Source organism: Balearica regulorum, chromosome 13, assembly GCF_011004875.1.
Source record: "Balearica regulorum gibbericeps isolate bBalReg1 chromosome 13, bBalReg1.pri, whole genome shotgun sequence".
NCBI classification, from domain to species: domain Eukaryota; kingdom Metazoa; phylum Chordata; class Aves; order Gruiformes; family Gruidae; genus Balearica; species Balearica regulorum.
In genome coordinates this window covers 2400630-2418118 of record NC_046196.1, presented here as the reverse complement: position 1 = coordinate 2418118, position 17489 = coordinate 2400630, and the positions used below count along the sequence as shown (strand labels likewise).

General features: G+C 39.7%; 1 protein-coding gene across 4 annotated transcripts in view; it reads left to right on the top strand.

Moving 5' to 3' along the window:
- BANP (BTG3 associated nuclear protein) overlaps positions 1–17489 on the top strand; it is a 153014-nt gene that overhangs the window by 129694 nt on the left and 5831 nt on the right. For all 4 annotated transcript variants that reach the window (XM_075765763.1, XM_075765761.1, XM_075765764.1 and 1 more), the window contains exon 12: positions 17012–17155. In XM_075765763.1, coding sequence (XP_075621878.1) covers positions 17012–17155 — 144 coding nt within the window. The remainder of the gene's footprint in view (positions 1–17011; positions 17156–17489) is intronic.

The following is a 17489-nucleotide window of genomic DNA, read 5'->3' as shown; positions in this document are numbered from 1 at the left end:
GGGGGACTATATAACGTAACCGTTTCCCTGTGCTCTAATGCATTACAAATTCGTTTATGAATGTCAGCAACTGCAGTTATGTTCTATGTCATGAGATCTGTAATGGTTTAAAGACATGCATCAGTCTATGGAGCTGGCTCGTACTCTCAAAGGAGCTCTTTGTACGTAAAGCTGTAATAGGTCTAGGGCTGGCCTGAGTGGGTCTCTGAAAAGACCACAGTAAATGTCACCAGTGGTTTGGTTCCAAATGACAGGACATTTTTACAGCGGTAGAAATTCGCACTGTAACAAATTTTGAACCAAGTGAAGAAATATCAAAGGTTGTCAAGGGTTCAAATTATAGTATTTCAATTGTAAATGTTACTTCTGACCAACCTTACCTCACCAAAAAAAAGTTGAGATTTTTTTTCCTTGAGTTGCCTCTTGACATTTTGAATCACTTTAATACAGTAGTCAGCACAAAATGTGGTGTGAACCCAGCAATCCTGCAGGTCGTTAGCCAGAACAAGGCTGGTATTTGCCCCTGCTCTTCAGAAGACGCCCAGGATTTCAGAAGGGAAGAAGAGTTGAAAAATCTGCAAATTGGATGCAGCTTGAAGGAACAAAGCAGGAGGGTGTTTGAAGTGACAAACTACAGCTGAATTCACTATTCAGTTCAGGTCTGCTCCCCAGTAGCGCAGAGAAGGAGAACGTTGGATCGCTGAGCCCTGATAACGAAAATCTGGGGATTGCAGGCAGAGGAGGATCATCCCCAGACAATGCAAAGTTTCCTTCTCTAAACCTACTGCTGAGAGGGACTCGGGTGTGATCTGCAGACGGCAAACATGCCGGCACAGGCTGCTGCGCGTTCGCCGTGCGTAGCTCACGCGCTCCGGGAGGGTGAGACCAGATTTCATGGTCGTCTTCATCTCGCTCTTTCCATCTGTCTGTCTGGACGCTCGGGCAATTAAATTAACCCCCGATGGGTCACATATAGGATGTTGTCAGTGTTATGAAAATGGCTAGAAATTTTCATTTCCGTGGATTTTGGAGATTAAATTTTTCACAAAGCGTAGACTCTCAAACCCGTTAGAAATGTTTACCTGTTCACCGTTTGCCTGCTAGATTCTGTCTACCATCTTTTAAACTTTAAAATCTAATTATTAACTATTATTGCTTTTTTTAATAACACAGGCTAATCATGCTCTGTGACGTACAGTGGTTTATTATTTATCTCAAATGCTAGGATGCATAATTACTAAAGATTTTTTAACGTGACTGTGGTTGAAAGGGAAAGAAAATTTTAAATTTATCTTTTCCGATGCCAGTTTGTTACTTCTCTGTGGCTTGTTTATTATACAGTGGGTGCCTTTATGCTTTGTGTGATCTAATTTCTAAGCCATATGCGGGGAAAAAGCAGTGTGCACATTGGTAGGTAAATAAAAGCAAAGTATCAGAGGGAATACTTGGTAAGTTATAAATCCTCTGCACCCTTGGGGAGTCTAGTTTCCCCCTTTCTTCTTTCCCGTGCTTTTATCTTCTTGTTATGGCAAATGCTGAAGTACCACTTACTACCTCCTCCTCCTTAAATCCCTTTCCTCCCCTTCTCCCCGCAAAACACTCCGAAAGTGTGAAACTTGGATTTAATGGAGGTTGTGAAATAACTTCTGTAGTATGGAGTTCGGAGTCCTTGCACTTGGACCCTTGTGGTTACAACAAGATGCAACCGAAGGTTTTTTTTCTGGAGGAAAATGTTGGTACCAGGAAGAAATTAGGTTTCTAAGAACAACGTGGTGTTCAGAAAGAAATTATAAATGTAAGAGGGAAATATTCCCAGAATACCTTTAATATCGGTGAATTCAGGGCCCAAGGCTGCCTGTGTTACACAGCTGGAGTAATCGAGTCGGTGTAAGTACTCTCGCTGGTTGGTACGCTGCTGCAGGGTCATTCAGGGTGCCTGTCTTAATGGTCTTCTTGTGCTGAAGTCTAATATGTTGAATTTTGAAGGGGGAAAAAAAAATAGTGTGTTCTGTATTAGATATGAAAAAAATGCCTTTTATGAGTACATGCTATATGGAATCTTTATATTAATAGCATCTTGGCATTTTACACTCCCAAGGCAGTCTCAGAAACCACGTGAGGGCTGCAAATCTGGTTTGTAAGTGCTGTAATTTGTGTCAGGACCAGATTTGATCAAGTCCAAATGTTTGGATTTTTTTCCTAAAATGCTGAATCCATTTTAAGCCTTTATTCATCTCTATAAGAACAGCCAGACATATAGAGTCAGGCTGTAGGATGTAAAGTTACTGTGTGAATAAAAAATCTGGTAATCTAAGTCAAAATAATTCATGCATTAATGGGCTGGAAGAAGGAATAACTTTTACTGACACTTCTTTAACCTCCTTTTAGTAACAGTTTACAAATCGCTTTCAAACTGAGCTCGCTGTGGTCGTTGCTTCGTGCTTACCTCTTAGCAGCCTTCAGGATGACATTATCAGGTTGTCACTTTTATCGCCGCACGGCTTTTTGATTTATGTTTTGGCCATCAAAGTGGCCAAAAGATGATGATTATTCTCTACAAGAGCGTTCTGTAGATTCAGCTTGCTTTGTTCAGCAATTTCCTCTGTGCACTCCAACAGCCTTAGTTTCCTAAGAATTAAAAATTTTGTTACCAGACATTTGTACTTCCCACGGACTAGAAGGAAGAAAGTTTTGAGTTGGTGAGGGAAAAGGTTGTCGGCAGCCCGGGGAACATTCCTGCACCACGCTAGTGTGAGATGCTTTGATAATTCCTTTCTGATGTTGTGAGAAAACCACATTTTAAATGTCGTTGCGTTCAAAACTCATGTTTTGATTGTAAAAATAAGTAATTTTAACCTTAAAGCAAGATTTTACGCTGCTCTGGTGAGCTTTAGTTCTAGTTTCCAATTGTGTGGCCACACACATGCACAGTGCCTGGTTTGGGGTGTGATTTTTCTTCTCCCCCCCCCCCCCCCTTTTCCCCCCCTCATTGATACAAACTGTTCGGTATGCGGATAGAACGTTAGTCAAGTTGAACTGAACGCGTATAAGTATTACTGAACACAAATATGTGCTTCTAGCATTTATTTTAGGTTATATGCTAGTTTTACATTATCCCAGCTGGGTATTAAACTGAGTTACAGAACTGGCAGTATGTTGGGGAAAACCAGATGTGTACTGTAAGAAAACAATAGTTTTGGGTCCAGAGCTTTCATTGAAGTCTGCTTCAAATTCACACTCCATAGTCCTCTCCCTTTTCTCAAAAAAAAAAAAAAAAAAAAAATATATATATATATAAAAAAAAAAATTGAGAGTTGTTCAAAAATGCATTTTAAAAAATCCAAATGATGATCGGAAAGTTTAACATGTATGCAAATGCTATCTGCACGTGGCTTCAGAAAGTAAAGACCTTTGGCTGGCCTGGAGGCTCAGCTGGTAGCAAAATATATTGCTGTATGGGAGACCCTGATTTAAGTTCAACCTCAGGCCATTAACGTCTGGAAGCTCCACATAGGTGAAACTTTCAGCTCTACAGCAAAGTAGTCGAGGATTTGGAGACGGTGTTCCTGATGGATGGTTCCTGTAATTACATCCCAAAGTAATCGTCTGCCGCGGGTTTCACTGAAGCGGAAAACGAACACAAATGGTAAACGAATGGGCGAATAAACGAGAGATAAGGGCACAAAATCTTGGAGAACCACCGAGACCGGCGCTCTCGAAGGGTAAAATTGCCCTGACAATAGACATATGGTTGGAGTTTAATTCACAGGGGAGAACAGGCACTCGACTCCTGTGCCAATTGTTTTCCACCCCCAAAGCAAAGAGATTTTAATGATTTATAGCAGAACAGGGTGTATGTGTTACCTAATGTGTTTAGAATGACTTGATACAGTTTTCTGAGCAATGCAGGAAGTGAAGTGGATAAACAATCACTTATATTCCTCTTTGTTCAGAATTTAAACAGCAGAGGTTTGGTTATAGCAGTTAATAGTTTAACGGTAGTTTCTCTGAAAATGCTTTTCCATGCAGAACTTCATGCCGTAGGCTAATCCATGCAAGAAAAAAAAAATAAAAAAAATTTTTTTTTTTTTTTAAAATCACTACCAGAAAAATGATTTTGCTTGTGTTGTCAATGCGGAATGTAACTGGCAATTCGCATGTGTAAGAATTTGTATAATTCTTAAATGCCAGCTTACTGGCTCCAACTTGAGAAAAATAAATAAAGGAGGAAATTAATACAGTAACCAGGACTTCATTTGCAAAATTGGAGCAGTATCGTCTGCAGTACCGTAACATGTAGTACACGACTTAGTCAAACAAACTGACACTCCGTTCAGATTCATTTTCATTTTAAGACTTTAAATTAGAAAAAGCGTGTTCACCTCATTGCAAAGGCTGGTGTAAAAGAAGCGCCGATTCCCAATTTCTTCTCCAGGGTACTGGAAACGTTTGTCCGCTTAGTGCATTGGCTACAGGGAAAGCGCGTCTGAGTTAACGATGCTGCGCGGCTTCTGATGGAGAAGCTAAGTAGAAAAGGTACGGCTTCACGTGGAGAGAAGTAAATATAACTGATGTCTCATCTGTGAACTTTGATGGAAATCAGAGGATGGTGATTTGTGTTAGTCTAACATTATTAAATTTGTCAAAAAGACAATGGTTTTAAAAATGACAGTGGATATATGTAAGAACATCCACTTTAATGAAAGAAATCAATCATTTTTCCTAATTGCTTTCGTTTGAGAACTATTTTCTGAAAATGTTTTTGACGTGAGGCATAAGATTTTCTAAGGTGGAACGTGATATATAGCTTATAATACACATCTGCTTTTAGTTTTGGTCATCATTGGAGCACACCGAGCAGTTTACAGCAACGCTATCTTTTTCAGTGTGAATAATTTAAATGAAGTAGATAAAGCTTGCATTATTTTGGATTCTTTTTACATAAACTTTACTAGTAGATAAAAGCCAGGATTAGAGATACAGTTGGGTATTTTAATTCTCTTCCTACTGATATCCTGTAGTCTTTTGTACGGGTGTTGTGAGATGTCCAGGTGTTCTTGTCTGTTTTTCTTTCTAAACCCCAGCCATTTCATACGTTTATTTCTACCCAAAATTCTGGAGCGCACATTCCCCTTACAAATGTCCGTACCCTGCAGTAGCACGCATTGCACTCCTTGTGTTTGTGTATCTTAGGGCTCCCTGTCAGTCCTGTCTAACTGGAGATTTGGGTGGAAAAGCAAAACTAAAGAGGACAGACGCTTTCAAGTTCTGGATTCCTTTCCTGCGTGTGCAAACCAGAGAGCATCTTCCCTCGGGGCCTGGCGCTGTTAAAGGGAGAGTCCCCAGTGTTTGAATCTGCTCCTTCCAGTTTGCACTGCTCCTTATTCTTCCTGGGGTTTTGCTTGTTGGGTTTTTTCCCCTTGAATTATGTCTGCAGCGTTATATTTTTGTGCAAGTTTCTGTCCGAAACCTATTAATGTAATGCAGGTAATTCTCAGGAGTACTGCTTTCTTATTGAAGTCTTCTTTAATTGACAAGTACTGCCGTGTAACTTTTTCCAACTCCTGATTTATAGTGCAGGCACAGTTACAGTGAACTCCTCACTGGGCTGGTTCCTACCGTTCTTCTTCTGCTTTTCTTTTGAAGCCATTACGTGCTTCTGAGACCCGATTGCTAGAAATCAAGCCGATTGTATCGTTTCCTAATTGAAGTGCGGGAGGTAGTATATTCATTTTCTTTTCTTTAGGACTTTTCTGTTCCTCTGTGCAGAACAGGCTCGTGCTGTTGTTGCATGTGCTTTTTTTTTTTTTTTTTTTTGTTTTTCCCCATCCACATTTCTCCAACTTAATAGGATCCTGCAGTGTACGGTAGGAGCAGTGTTGTGTTACCCTAGCAACAAGAGCCAAACTTTCAGATGTTATTTTGCTAGTATTTGAGGAAAAAAAAAAAAAAAAAATCCCTGCCAGTTGTGATGTAAACATTTGTGGTTCCCACCAAATGCCTTGTCCTTTCTGGAATCAAAGTAAAATCACCATTCTGAGGGGAAACTGATAAATTGTTTTAGACGTTTTTAAGCAAAATAACAGATGTGTGTGATTCTGGTAGATCCTCAGTGGTCCGGTCTTACTATTTTTAAGTGGCATATTTACTACTAGCCTCATCAGAGGAGATGTACCCTCTCATCACCACTAAGAGTCCAAATCCTAGTTTTAAGTTATTTGTGAAAAAATGGAATGCTATTTCTGCTGCAACTGCCTGAAGACTTTACCAGAATTTCATAGTACATGCTACAAGGACTTCAGCATTTATCTTGACCTTTTGTTTTAAGCATAACTAATCCCATCCGGGATTTGAGACCGAAGGATGGGAGCAGCGGGGTGACATTTAAAGCCATGTTTACATTCACTCAACTAGCAGGGACTTGTCACATAAAAATGTAAAGGAAGACAGTCCTTTAGGTCTGAGTTATCCTCTCCCTCTTGGCTAGGTTATGTCACAACAAACAATTTCCCACCAGCCAGATGCTGCGTGACTCACCGTTTATTACTCACTTCAATAACCTTTATCTGTGCTGGTCAGTCGGAGGGAGTCTGGGTCACTCGAGTGTGACTTGTTTCTTGAGCTTTTGCACTCGGCAGCTCCAGCTTAGTAAGATTTCTTCGCCGCTGTAGTATTTTTCTCTGAAGCGTCCAGCCATTTCTTAATAGCACTCAGTTGTACGTTGAATAAAACCCAAAAATAACATTCTGTTGGGGAAAAAAAAACACCAAACCCCACAGATTTAAGCCAAAATCTTTAGTATTGCTCAAAATAGTGAATTATCGCAGAGAGATTTAATTGTCCACTCTTAAAAAACCTTTCTTTTGGAAGTAGTTCCATCAATTTTATTGTACTTACTGCTAACACTAAGCCATTTCATCACAAAATGTTGCAATTGCATAGATTTGAATAATATTTGCTGTTCTTAGATCAAATTAACTCAAAAGATTTTACAAAGCTGTACCAGAATGTTGAAGGCCGAGTTGAGCTGAGATGCATAGTTACATATTTCTGTCTTTTTTTTCTTTCTTGCCAAAAGGTGATTGGGATCTGTGAGATACCTTTTGGTGGATTAATTACCTGGCAGTCGCGTCTCCGTATGCGCGCATGTAGCTCGTATGATGTCAAACATTGGTTCACCAGAGAAGAGGTACAGAAAAGAGGTTGATGAAGCAGAGCCTTGCCTTCAGAGAAGGTGGGCACGAAATACCAAAACTACCAGATTTAGGGCAGGTGCAGGGACATCAGACTACCTTTTGTGTAACCGTAGGTTGCGGTTTGGGAAGTGCAACATCTGAAAAGGTATTTGAGAAGTTTCCATCCGTGGACAATTTACTAAGAGGAGCTTCATACAAAAGATGAGTCAGATGTATGATGCGGATTTCCTTACAAGCCTCATACTTCCAAATAGCCTTGTTAATTTGATACAGTGAATTTAGATGAGGTAACTCTTCTTTCCGTAACCAAGTAATTTTTACTGAAATTACATCTGCAGTTGGACTGCCAAGGAATTATAATAAAGTTTTGCACATGTGCTAGTTTAAAGTGTATTTTCAGTGGAAGTCCGTGTTTTGGTTTGGTGTATTTTACACCATTTTATAGGGCCTGTGCCCATCTCTACTTGAAGTCGAAGGAAGGACCCCACTTAGCTTCCACGGGATGTGACCCCGAAGCACCTTGAGTATCTCTTTCCCTGCTTTGTTATCCGTGAGCACTGGCAGACACGTTACTGTCGTCTACCTGTGATACCGAGTTAAACTAAAGTACCGCTGATGTAAGTGTGGACCATGTACTTACGGGATTTCATATAATCTCATTCTACTTAGATCACATGATACAAAGCTTGATTTGGGCTTTTATTTCTTCGTAATTAACTTTGCATCCCTTTCAGCCAGCGTAATAGTTCACAGATAAAGTTTTAATTACAGTGATTACCCTTTTGTGTTCAACGCCAACTGCTTCTCAAAGGAGCTGTTAGTCTGCTGAGGGACCCCCAGCTTGCCGTGGGAGAGTACGTGCGTTCACCCGGCGAAGGCGTGAGGTACTTTTACCAACTGCACCTTTGTCTTTAGGTGTTCACTTAAATTCAGGCAGGATGCGCTTAACCTGGAGAGAGGAAAGGGTCAGAGAGTGATGGGGAGAGCAGGTGTGTTTGGTTTTTAAAAGACAACGTGAACTGTATTAATTTGATCTTTTTCTGTCCCTTAGGTTTCTCTGGTTTACTTACCAAGTTAGATGTGAACACTTTTCAAAGACCTCAGAATATTTACTCATAATTTTTCTTTTTTAAATAGCTTGTACCCAGAGTGTTAATGAAGATCACGAACCTCTGCCACGCTTTCCCTTCCAAAACTTCACGCGGTTCTGTGCGTCTCATTTTTCTTTGCTCGGGACCTCTTACAACATTTCACTGCTGGCTGCTACTCCCCATAAAACCAGAGCGCTGGAAAGTAGTGGTGGCTTTACTGAATAGTTGGTCTTCAGAGGCAGAGACTTGATCTCCTTGGGGATCACTGAAACGGGGGTCTTAGGAAGCAAGGTGGTGCGTTGGGAAAGGGCTTTTGAAGACGCAGATGGTTTAAATACACTAAACCACAATTTGCCATCGCTTATCTAACTCAATCCAACCGCAGTAGCCAGAAAGATGGACATTTTTGTAAAGTTTGTTTAAGGAACCACAATAGCTGCAGTTTGCGTCGGGCTGTTTCGCCAGGTTTTGTACAGGCGCGTTAAGGGAATCTCAGAGTAGACATTACTGAGTAGATCTGTGCTGTGGTATATGCTCAAAGTAAAAGCAGATGAGATGGTTTATTATTTGTTATGCAAGAAAATAATGCCGCTGATAAAAATGTACTCTGGAATTATTCTTTTCATTTTTCCACACTTGGTAGAGCTGAAATCACTTTCCCTTTTCATGCCTTTTAGTTTGGGGAATTTAAAGGAGGTGCTCTCAGTTATATGACTCTGTAGGGGTGTTAGTTAATGAAGTTTTGACAGATTTAAGGTCACATTTTGCACGGTTCGATTCAGCACACTTAGAAATACGCAGCAGGGAGAGTTCCTCTCTCTGTGAACTGCTATATATTAGACTTTTATATATGCTGAATTTATTTTTGTATTGGCACATTTTATGTAGGAAATAAACAGCAAATTGAGGTATAGATTGTTGTTGGAGTGAGGAACGGCTCTAATTTAAGCTTTGTGAACTAGATCATTAACTTCAGAATGATAACCTAATCTTTAAGAGCAGTGGATCTTTTTATATTGTTTCCGGTTACCTTAGATCAAACGTACTTTTATTTTAAGAGAAAGGTATTGGGACGTTAACGGGAATATGTTACCTTAACGTTACCAAAGCTCTTGCCGTGTAATTTTCTCCAAAACCCGTATCATACGACACTGCAATATTTGAGGACGGGGAGTGGAGCAGTTTGATTTTGGGTGATGGAAACTGCCAACAGGATTCGTGGTTCAGGGACTTTGACTTTGGTAGCTGCTTTGTTACCACGGGGTCTCTCGGCACCCTTATTTTTTCTTTTTTTCTTCTCTGCATAGCCCAGTCCATACCTGGTATCTTGCTCAAGTGAAAAGGGGAATTAAGAGCTGAATCTTTTCTTTGGCATCAGTTGCTTTTACGTTTTGATGTGGACACAGAGGTTAGGAGGAGTGTGTTTTTAATTCAATAAATATGCCCAGTTTAGAGGAAATGTTTAGAAGGTAATGAGTAACGAATTAAAATGTGTTAGCATGCTTAATGTGAATCAGCATTATTTTATTAAAAATGGGCTTGGTTTTGTGAGCTTGATTGGCAGTATACTTATTTGCTTTATGTTGCCAACATGTTGTTGCGATCATTTGAAAACGTAGCTCTATAGCAAGTGACTGAAGCCAGTGTTAAATGTATTGAAAAGAATTTAGTTGATATATCGGAAAAAGTAATTTTAAGCCTTCCAACTCGTATTTTCTGGTGTTTTCCCGCAAATATCTTTGACTAATGCCATTCAGTATTTTAATCAGAGATATGAAAGAAAATGAATAATTAGTGATATGTAAATGGCAGTGTAATTAAATGCTAAGTAATGAAAGTAACGGGTCATTTTGACACTCTGACCTAGATTACTAGATATGATTGACTCAACCTGCCTTTTAATAAAGCTAGATGCAATGTAGTGTATTTTTCTAAGAACAAATATTCCAGAATTACTTTTTTTAATACTGGTGAATGTTTGGTGGCCTGCCTGGCTGGACAAAATACAAGCTTTCACCTCCCAAACCTTCTCCTGCAGGGAGTAATGAGAAGACACAGAAGATGGGGCAGTACGTTAGATGCTCCATGCTCTTCTGTCAATTGAAGTATTTAAAATAAAGATGGGACGGCCTCTAAAAGAGATGTTATACTTCAAAAAGCAGCTGTGGTTTTCATGGAAATTGCTTTGTGTAAGGGTCTTTAAATTATGTCATGTAAGACAAACTAGACAATGATCAGCCCTTTGTAACAGTAAAATAGAAAAACCTGTGAATTTCTGGAAACTCTCTGGTGGCTGGATATAAAACACATTATTGGAGTAGACATTACAGCCCAGAGGAGTTTTTCTCTTGTGGCGATACTGGTAATAACGAAATGATAATCAGAACAAGTTCAGCTTGAAAAATAAGAAATTAATAGATGTAATTTTGGAAAAAATGTGAGTGGTATGTATTTAGGCTTTTTCCTTTAGTGTGATCTTAGTAGTTTGAAGTCAGACATATAGCAGCCACAAAAATTCCCCTTAACAAGAAGAGAGGCCTCATATTTTGGAGGCTTCTGCTTTAAAAAGGGTTGCCAATAAATGATCTAAAGGACGGGTTACATCTTCCATGTGCTGCTCACACCTCTGTATGCTTCTCATCACTAGTGACTGAGAGAGAAAAGCTGCAGATATTCCCTGCAACACTGCGAGCCATCTGTCTTCCTTATCTTTTTGGAAGAGGAACTTCCAGTCTTTTATTGCTTTTAATATTTTGAAAAGTTTGGAAGAAAAAACTTAGTCCTTAAAACTGTCTTGTAATTCGATCAAAATACATATTGTTTAATTTTAAGTACAGCATAGAAATATGCGGCAATGCGTAGCGATCCTTGGTCCGTGTTGTCAGCTCTGTATTTCTTCTGAAGAATTACAGGTTGAATGTGAATTTATTTCGCCGGAAAGATAACACATCATCAGGCTATATGCATTCTTACTTTATATACATATGGGATAGATAAATACAGCATAAGGGTTACAGTGGTTTTCAACGAATACCGTTTGATCGTAGCGTGAAGAGGACTGCTTCATCGAGCACAGTTAGGTCAGTCTGTCCTTTGCCGCCACTCCTTTTTGTCACGTTAATATTTTAATTTTATTGGAACTGGACTGTAAAATCACCAAAATAACTTTGTATCAGCCACTCTCAGATCTGAGCTTTTCAATACACTTGACTTTGGTTAAATTGAACTGATGACTCAAAGAGGAAGGAGTGTAAAGTAGATCCTGTTACTGATTTCCCTTTAATTCCCTCCATACTGGACTTGTTTCCTGGTGTTGGGTCTTGCTTTGTTTCATCAAGTGAAATTAAGAACTACAAAAGCCAGTCTTAGGGAAGAAAATCTTGGGGTTTTTCCATACAGCTCCATTCTTTTGGCATTCTGCATTGCCTGTTCCAGATTGCTTAGTAATTGCCGAGGTGACGGAGACCTTGATTAATCTAAGCCTCTGATGTTTTCAAGGAACTCAATAATTTCTGATACTAAAAAGTTTTAAGTTCTGCACTTACGTGTAGACTCCAGGTGCCCCAGGTAAACTCACCTGTAAATCTACTAAATAAATGTTTTGTTGGCACTAAATAGAGCAGAAGACTTTTAGTCTTAAGGCTTCGTGAAGAAAATGTTAAGACTGAAAAGCGTCACCTAGAGGGACTTATCTTATTTCAGCGAACGTGTTTCTCAGCCGAGCCTCGTATCAATGGCATTTGAAGGAGCTCTTTGGTCTTTGAATGTGTTGGTGTAGTTTTGCCATCAGTGATGAATGACAGTGTAGGAGGATGATCGGCAGGTATTTTCTTAATTTTTTGTTTTCTAGGAATCATCTAAACCCATAACCATCCTTACACTTTTGGGCCCAAAGTGTCCTTTTTACCAATGTTTTAGCTAGAGCATATCATGGACATCTTTCCTTTTTTCCGATGCACAACTCATTTCTGTTGTGCACCATTTGCTGAAATGGTTACTTGCTGGCTCTAAGTGTTACAGGATTTTCAGATGTGAACCTTCTATAAACAACCATTCTTTCAGTGATTCCAAAACTCATTTTTTTAAAGAAATGTCATCTTTTATTGCATTCCTGCACTAGAAATGGGAAGAAAAGATGGAAAAAAGACACCAAAATCCCAATGTGTCTTGGTTTTGAGCTTTTTATAGGTAGGCAAACATATGTGCTTGCCTAGATTAATAAAAAAGCTAACAACAACAGTAGCAAGAATGTGTTTTAGAAGGCTCAGTCTGGCAAGGACCAGTCTGAGGAATGGGCTTTTTTGGTAAACAAACTTCAGCTATCCCAAAACAGTTACCTGGTTTTGAAGGTTTGGGTCTAGAGAAGAGTTTTAAGTTATGGTCTTCCAGAAGAGTAATTCTCAGTGATAAGTAAAATCAGCAGAGGGATGTGATATGGATTGAAGTATGGTTGGAAACTATGCTTGAATAATTTTGGAAGAAGCTGAAGGAAAACCTATTACCTTTATTTTTTAAAATTGTATTTCCTGCCCTGGCAGTTGAATGTTGAATGGGATCTATTAGTTATGGCCTGAAATGGTCTTTAAATGGAAAGGAAGGGAGCAGAGAAAGTAGCTGGTTTTCATTATTAATACTAATTTTATTATTACGTTTTCTATGGCAAGCATCACGCTGAAGAAGGGACAAAAACTCGAAATCCAGGACCTTCAGGCTCAATAGGACCTTCAGGCTCAATAGCTTGCATGACCCAAATCATCAAGACTTTGAAGAGACAATGATAGAGGGGAAAAAAGGTGGAGAGGGGGGAAAATGACCCATAAAACCAACCCAAAGAGAAAGGCAAAGATATTCAGGTCAGTGGGATACCGCTGCAGGGGTCTGTGCTTCTGCTGCGGATCTGATCAGGAGGCCTGGGGATGTGTTAACGTCGCTGTAAGGAGGGGCAGGGAACGTACGGATGGGCACAACATGCTTGGAGTGGGTAGGAGGAATCCTATTCCTTCCAGCATGTCTAGGACCATTTAAAATCAAAACTATTAGAAACGCATTTATATTTCCATCTGAAGGCATTAGGGAACATTTTTTTGCTCTGAAAGGTGATGGGAATAGTGAGAGAAGGGGCTCTTTTAAGCTTGCTTTTTAATTTAGGCAAGTTGCCTTCACCAGGGTCGCCATGCGATGCGGTAGTCTTTGAGGCAACAAAGTTTGGGACACGAAGGCTTGCAAAGATCGGGCCAGGTCACAAATTGAGAGCAGTGGCAGCTTTGAAGCATTCTCAAAGACACGTCTCAAAGATATTCTCAAATATCTTGCAGACATTTCCCTAAAGTATTCTGATTTTTTTTTAATAAACATTTTTCAGTAGATTTTGTGCTTGGGGAGAAGCATGTGTCTGTGGTTGTAACTGCAAGCTGAAAGAACAGAAAAATTCAGCGAGCTGCTCTGTTCCAGCTGTGCAGTTGCTTACTTTTGCAGTGGAAATAATTCTGCAATGTGCAGAGTGTGCTCTGGCTGCACGAAAGCTAAAGATCTCGTCGCTGTCAAGACAATTTTTTACCACTGACAGCAAGCAATAATAGATGACCAAACATATTTTTTCTAAATAGTCCGCTGAATTATTATTAAAAAAAAACAAAACCAAAACCAAAGAAAACTTACCACATTTTTTTGGTTTGCTTGTTAATTTTCAAGGCACTCTTTTTTAGCATTGTCAGGGCTCTTCCTAGCCTGAGTTAACTTGCCAATCTATTTGCCCGAGTTGGGCTTTTCCTGAACAGGATGCTTATCGATACTGCTGTTTGTGAGAAGTGCCAAGGGTGATGTCAGTCATCGTTCTTCAGCAGAACAAATTTTTAGCCTATTTTAAAAGTTAAACAGAAACGTAATAAATTTATCTTAATCTCCATTAGAGAAAATATAATTTATTACTGGTTTTAATGTCAGTTCAGTTGGATTTTCCTATCTGGATGCATTGAGATTCTTGATAAACTGTGTTATCTTAGGAATACGGTGTGGTTAGTTAAGCGATCTCTTTAGTACGCTGCAGGTCAGCATCGTGCCGCACGCGACAGAGGTGTTCCGACACACAAAGTGGGATCCAGTGGTCCAGGCTGAGCCCCAGATTTGCATCGATCCTCAGTTTGGCTCAGCAGATTAAACGCAAGGTACTGGGCCATTGAGACTACAGAAACAGCTTTATTTCCAAATGCCTTTAACAACAATAATAACAGTAATAATAATAATGGTGATGGAGGTAAAGATGGCAATTCTCCCTTTCTGCTCTCATCCACTTGTATATTCATTTTGGAAGCTGTACAGTAATTCAAACAGAAACAACAAAATAATAATTTTGTTTAGAGCGTTACCTATGAACAGGTATTAAAAAGAGCTTGTTGCTCATTCCCTCATTTACAATTCAGTCAGTTTAATTCAGATGGACTCTTTTCCCTGCTCGTGCTTTTATTCTCATTTACTCAGTCACTGGTTATACGGCCGGTCGTGCCACGATAACAAGCTAGGCAGTATTTCAAGAAACCTGGGACAGATTTATGTTAGCACACACGAGGTGGAGAAACATTAAGAAATCTTTTCCAGCATTTGCTTATTCTGCTTTTAGTTTTCAAATTCCAAATTGATTTTTTGTTCTCTCAGTGCTAGTAGCATGTCTTCAGTGGCTGATTTATGTGAATCAGCAGTAAAAAGCTCTTTAGGGTGTTTCGGCGCTGTATTCTCCGCAGCATGGTCTACGTTGCTCTGTCACCGTGCTTCCTCCTTGTGGTTTCCTAAAAGCAAGATCGGGTCTCGAAGTCTGATGTTTTGTGGCTATCAGGAAAAATACAAAGGCGGCAATTGCTGGAGAGTAAACGCATCGGCGCGACATCCAATTTGGAGCCAATCGTCTGGTTTGCAAAACTCAAATCGCTTGGCATAATGCTCGTGGAAATGAATCTGCCTTGCATGGACCCTCACCTGCCTGTGGTCCTTGGGGTCTGCACAAACAGGACATGACAAAGAAGGAAAAACTATATTAATTGGGAGTTTTATAATGTTTGATGTCTTACCTCTCCAGCTTATCAATCTGTTCTTTCAAACTCCACAACTGGAAACCAAGCACAGTGCATGTAGCTGTGAAAACCAGCTCAGCTTCATCATTACATCCTATAAAAATGCTTCCCATTTCGTTGTGAATGGAAGCTTAATTACAAATAGTTTATCTAGCAGGAAGACACGATAGGAAAAGCAGATAACCATTTGCATGAAACCAATAGGGAAGTGTAATTTGACAGCAAGAAGTATTTAATGTGAATATCGCTGGGTTGTTTTGTTGGGGGTTTTTTGTGGGCAGGATGCTAGAGGTAGATTATCATTGGGAATCTGATAGGCTTGGTATAAGATAATGTATAACAGTGTTATTTGGTCTTCTCCAGCTGAGAACATACCGTAAACCAGGGATGCTGATACTGTTGTAAGTTTTAGGCTTCTCTCTTGTAAAACAGTTTGTATGTGAGAGCGATGGGCTTGTTTGGTTGCTCACAGTCGTCCTGAAGTTTGTAGTTCAGAAATAAATGAAACTAAATACATTTAAGACCTGTAGGTAATCAGTAGGACAGACAGCGATGTGGTTCCGACAGTATGTATCGTGTAGTTCCAAAACAAATACCCTAGGAGGAGAGAATTTTGCTGACTCCTGTAAAAACAAAATGTAGCATCCTTTTGCAGTTTGATGGTGACGGTATCTCAGAACACCCAAGATCCCTATAAAATCCTGACAACACCCCTGAAGGTCATTTATGGAGGTCACCTCTTTTTGCTTCCCACACTCCCTAGAGAAATTCTGGTCTACTCACTCCTTCATGGCCACCCACCCGCAGATCAGCTGAGAAATCATACTTTGTTAAGAAAAACCTTTGTTAAGAATCTTATTTTTGTTCTTTGTTCTCTTTCCTTCATTTGAAAGATGTCTTTTGTTCATTGTGCTTCAAATACCATGGTTTTAAAGTACGTCGTCCGTGGCGTATAGAAATTAAAACCGAATATGTGTATTTTAGCTGTATTTAGAAAATGAGACTGGGGGCTTGTCATTGTTCAAATACATGTATTTTATTCTGATTTGTGTTTCAAGAAGGAAATTAAAATTAGTCTAATCACAGGAACATTTTTAAGCAAGCACTTTGAGATGGATCAACTGTTCTTTGGTTTTGGAAGCCTATAGGGGACTTTCCTCCATTAGACCGGTGAAGACTGTGTATTTAGAGTAAGCATTCATTAGCAGTAATTCTGAAATCTACACCTTCCTATAAACGTTACTATAATAAATTGTCCAAAATTGAATACCTTTGGCAGTGAGAAGGAGTATTTTGGATCTGCATCTGTCTACGTAACGGTAACGGCATTACTCAGTGATGTTGTTGTGTGCTCTTGCCGTTGTCACGCTCTGTGTCACCTGCGCAGCCCAGCCCACTTCGTCTTCGCAATAATCATTAACAGAATTATGAATCTCATTAGGCAAAATGCGGCGAGCATCTAGTATGGGAATCTTCCCATCTGCGTACCATGTCCTCTCGGAAACCCACATGATTTAAAGCAACTGTTAGCGATAGACAAGTTTTCTTGTGTTTCTTTTTAATGCTCTTTGGGTTTGCATCTGGTTTAACTTAGGTGGTTCGTAATGCGTTTCTGATTGTGGTTGTTTACAAGCTGCTGTCTCCGTTACTTTCCCTGCAGGTGTTGCAGGGTGCTCAGCTGATAGCTGTTGCTTCTGCTGAGCCTGCGTCAGGGGGTGTTGACGGATCCCCGCTCCAGGGGAGCGATATCCAAGTCCAGTATGTGCAGCTGACACCGGTGACAGACCACTCCGCGACTAATCAAGTATGTATATATGTCTTTTTGCCATTTGAATGTACTTAACTTGATTGAAACATCTGTCAGATGAACTATATATCTATCCACAAATACTGCTGTCCCAATAAGTTTATGAACCTGTTTCCAAACCATTAAAAAAAATAATTTAAAAATCATCTATAATTAGAAACACCATTTTGTTGAAGGCATAAATGGTCTTTGACTATTCCTCCTTCTGTGTTCTTGCTCAATGCCTCTAGAGAATAGTTATTTTGGTCATCTTTAGTTTTTTGTATCCTTGAAGGCTGAGAGCCATATTGAAGGACAGGGTAAAAAACTTGTTTGGAATCTATCCAAAAAG